Source organism: Alexandromys fortis, unplaced genomic scaffold (genome assembly GCF_014885135.2).
Source record: "Alexandromys fortis isolate MF-2015 unplaced genomic scaffold, M_Fortis_MF-2015_v1.1 scaffold_440, whole genome shotgun sequence".
NCBI classification, from domain to species: Eukaryota; Metazoa; Chordata; class Mammalia; order Rodentia; family Cricetidae; genus Alexandromys; species Alexandromys fortis.
Window position 1 is genome coordinate 161,798 of NW_026068344.1, and position 4,519 is coordinate 166,316.

Below are 4,519 nucleotides of genomic sequence, written 5' to 3' on the forward strand. Positions count from 1 at the left end.
TCACAATTTGTTTTTAGGGTTATTTAGGTATACTTAAACACATATATGCATAAAATAATAAAGTAATAAAAATAGACCATGGATTTGAAGGAGAGTATAATGGGATATATGGGAGGATTTGAAGTACAAAAGAAAGAAATGCCTTAATTAAAATAGAATCTTGCAAATAAATAGAAAAAAAAAGAAGTAACTGCCTAGCCACAATGTCATCTACAACTACTTATAAAAGGAACCTGTAAAGAATTATATAATTTCTAGAATTGTACCATATCTGACAGTTCCTGTAAATGAGGGAAACATAAAAAGGAAATTCTACATTACACATAACAGGAATCAAAGGAAAGTGCAATTTATAGACTAGTGATGTTCCTTGCTGTCCAAAGGGGAGCACATTCCTTACATATAAACATAGGCTGCATCTCTGACCTGAGAGAACCACAGGCCTATAATTAATCACTTGGCCAATCCTATGAATGTATTTAGCCATTGCTGATTTGCATCTGCACAGAGAACAGCCCAATCTCCTGAGGACTTCTTCATAGACTTGTCAAAGGCTGTGTTGAAGTCAGTCTCACACAGGTCATAGCACAGACATGAGGTCAGTCACTCATCTCCTGGGCTTGCTGATCTGGCTTACAGGTAAGAAAGACATCATTGGAAATGTATACCGTTTAGTATGCTTGGTCATGGTCTCAAGGAAAGTTCTCTTAATGTAATTAATTGTGTGAAAATTTGTTTTTAATTTTCCGTCCTCAGGTGCCAGATGTGAAATCCAGATGACCCAGTCTCCAGCATCCCTGTCTGCATCTCTGGGAGACAGTGTCACTATCACATGCCAGGCAAGTCAGAACATATACAATGCTTTAGCATGGTATCAGCAGAAACCAGGGAAATCTCCCAAACTCCTGATCTATGCTGCAAACATTTTGGCTGATGAGGTACCATCAAGGTTCAGTGGCAGTGGATTTTTCACACAGTATTCTCTCAAGATCGGTGGCCTGCATGCAGAAGACGTTGCAACTTATTACTGTCTACAATTCAGATATGCGTCTCCCACAGTGATAAAAGCCATGACATTAACTACGTAGGAAAGCAGAAGTGAGAGTCCAAAGCTGTGTAAGTTGCTCCTTCTGTGATTTTCAGCTGCTAGGACTCTTTTTCTTTGCTGAGATATAAAAGTCAATGTGATGTTTTTGAACAGAGATCAGAGAAATTTTATGCTGTAAATCTATTTTCTTTTCAAAGACAAGCATTAAAAACACAAGCATTCAGCAATATCAGTGGAACTCTGAAACATAGCTTGATCCAATACAGAAGGGACCCAGAGTTGAGTGACATGGAGGGATGCCCTACTCTCTAGGACCTCCCAAGCAGGACAAAAACCCACCCCTCCTCCAACTCCCTTGGCTTTTATAGCCAGCCAGCAGGGAGTTTCCTGCTGCTAATCTCTCCCCCAACCCATCCAGATACCAGTCAAACTACCAACTACACCTTACACACAAACTCATCTACTCTCCTGCAATCTCTGAAGAACTCTGAAATACAGCTTGTTCCAAGACTGAGAGGACTTCAGAGGTGAGTGAAAAAGCCATGGGGCTGGATGCCCCACTCTCTAGTACCTCCCCAGTGGAACAAAACCCAGGAGCCCTTACCCAACTCCCAAGACTTTTCTAGCCAGCCAGCAGGGAATTTCCTGCAGCTAAGCTCCCCCAAAATCTAACCCATTCACTGGATCCCCAAGCTTCTAACCACACCCCAACTAAGAGCTGAGAACTAGCTACAATACTGAGGGGCCAAGAGCTTGCTATAACACTGAGGGGATTAAGAGAAAGCACCAAGTGAGCAAAGCAGGAGAGAAGAACAAGAGGGCAGGTGTATAGAGACCTCAGAGGCTTTCTGAGACAGACATTATCAGTACAAAGCAAACCAAGAAAAACTCCCAAACACCCAAACAGCCACTGTAAGGATTGGATTAAAATGCAAAGACACTTTTGTTCTCATTTAAAGGAAGAGATGGGTAGGTACCAATGTAAGAATTCCTCCAACAACCTAAAAAGCAACATAGCAACAACAGAACACAGTGGTCACACATCTGGAAGACTTGATCATCCTAAACTAGAAGAAGTAGAATAAAATGACTTTAAATATAACTTTATGAAAATGATGGAGACCTTTAAAGAGGAAGTGAAAAACTCCCTTAACAAAATGGAATAGAAGACAAATAAAATAATGGAAGAAATTAATAAATCCCTCAATGAAACTCAAGGAAACCAATAAAAAGCAATCAAACAGGTGAAAGAAACAATTCAAGACTTAAAGACTAAAATACAGATAATAAGGAAAACACAATTGAGGGAATTCTGAATATGGAAAATTTGGGTAAACAAACAGGAACTACAGAGACAAGTATAACCAACAGAATACAAGAGATAGAAGAAAGAATCTCTGAAGATACTTTAAAGGAAATAGACTCATTGGTCCAAGAAAACATTAAATCGAAAAAATTCTTAATACAAAACATTCAGGAAATCTGGGACATCATAAAAAGACCAAATCTAAGAAGAATAGGGGTAGAAGAAGAATAAGAACTTCAGATCAAAGGCCCAGAAAATATATTCAACAAAATAATAGAAAAAAAAAACATTTCCAACCTAAAGAAGGATGTTCCTATGAAGGTACAAAAAGCTGACAGAACAACAAACAATCAAAAAAAAATCCCCTCACCGTATAATAATCAGAACACAAAACATACAGAAGAAAGAAAAAATATTAAGAGTTGCTGACACAGAGATGAATAATTTTCTTTGGTATATATCTTTGTTTATTGATACAAATATAAGGTAATTTTGTTATACTGTATATGTATATTTCTGTCCTTAATTAAGGTATTGCGTTTTTGTAGTTTATTTAAAAATGTAGTGTATAATTAAGAAATATAGGTTAATAATCATCTATAATAGTCAAGTCTGTACTCATGTTAGTTAGATTTTCTAGACTTATAGTGATATATTTCAGTTTGATAGGTTTTCTTCAAATCTTTCAGAGACCTTCAGAATGTCATTTAAACATTTTAATAACTTAGGACTTGCCTTTTATTCCAGCACTCAAGAGGCAGAGGCAGGCAGAAATCTGTGAGTTTGGGGCCAGCCTGGTCTAAAAGAGCTAGTTCCAGGAAGGGCACCAAAGCAACAGAGAAACCTTGTCACAAAAAAAAAAAAAAAGAAACAAACAAAAAACAAAATAACAAATAAATTCAGACTTTCATGACATGAGACATATCTACACCTGGCAGAACCAATCTATTTCAAGAGGAAGATGTGCATCAAAGAGGCTCCTAATGGAGTTTCTTAGATGAACTGGACATGCAGGATTCACAGAGAAATGACTGCTGAACTTGACTAAAGGTGAGATGATACTGTGGGATTCCTGTTCATGAAAGAGTCTGTGAGACTTTCTGCAAGATACAGAAGAGAGTGATTGGCAAACTGTCAATATAGGCAGACCTGTCTTTGAAATTTCCTGCTTCATTAAAAAGTCTGCTGAATACTATGGACCCATAGGCTGAAGACAGATGCCCCAATGGTACAGAAAAACTTGGGAGACTCACCAGGCAGCAAGATGTTTCTGTCAATTCTAGAGTTTTGGAGGTTGCTGTACGTACTTTCTGTTTACTTAGGGAATATTATATCCTTTTGGAGTCTTAGATGGAGTTGAAGAATTTGTAGTTATAGTTTTTCTTAGTTATGATGAAAGATAAAGTAGATATAAACATTTTAAATGCAATATAAATATAAAAATATAAATAATGTAAATTCTTATTTGATACCTGTTTTGTTATATATAATTTTACTATGTTAAAATGAAAACTTGCCATTTGAATAAACAGAAAAAGGAAAATGCTATAGGAGGTCCTTCTGTCTATATGTTGCTTTCATTAGTTAATAAAGGAACTGCTTTGGGCTATAGCAGAGCTATGGTAGAAAAAAGCTAGGTGGGGAAAACTAAATGGAAAGCTGGGAAGAAGAAGGGAAGAGTAAAGGAGAGAGATGTCATGGAGAGGCCAGAGTCAGATATGTTGACTCATGAGTGATTCAGATAAATAGAAATAATATAAAGATTAATAGAAACATACAGAATAAAGGTAGAACATTAATAGCTACAAAGGAAAAAGGTCAAGTAATATATAAAGGTGAACCTATCAGAATTACACGAAATTCTCATTGGAAACCAGGAAAGCCAGAAGGTCCTGGATAGATGTTCTGCAGACACTAAGAGAACAAGGATGTAAGCCCGGAATACTGTACCCAAAAAAACTCTCATTCACCATTGATGGAGAAAACAAGATATTCCATGATAAAAAAAAAAAAACAGTTTTAAACAATACATATCCATAATCCCAGCCTTACAGAAAATAGTAGAAGGAAAGCCTCAACCCTAGAAAGCCAACAACAGCCATAATAGCACAGACATCTGACAACTCTCCACTAGCCCAACTCAAAGAAGGGAAACACACAAAAAC

At 36.9% G+C, this 4,519-nt stretch overlaps 1 gene segment (V, D, J or C); it reads left to right on the forward strand.

Annotated features, from left to right (window-relative positions):
- Positions 1-593: 593 nt before the first annotated feature.
- LOC126495315 (immunoglobulin kappa chain variable 12-41-like) lies at positions 594-1,088 on the forward strand. The segment is given in 2 exon segments: positions 594-639; positions 757-1,088. Coding segments are annotated over 2 exon segments (378 nt in total).
- Positions 1,089-4,519: the final 3,431 nt, after the last annotated feature.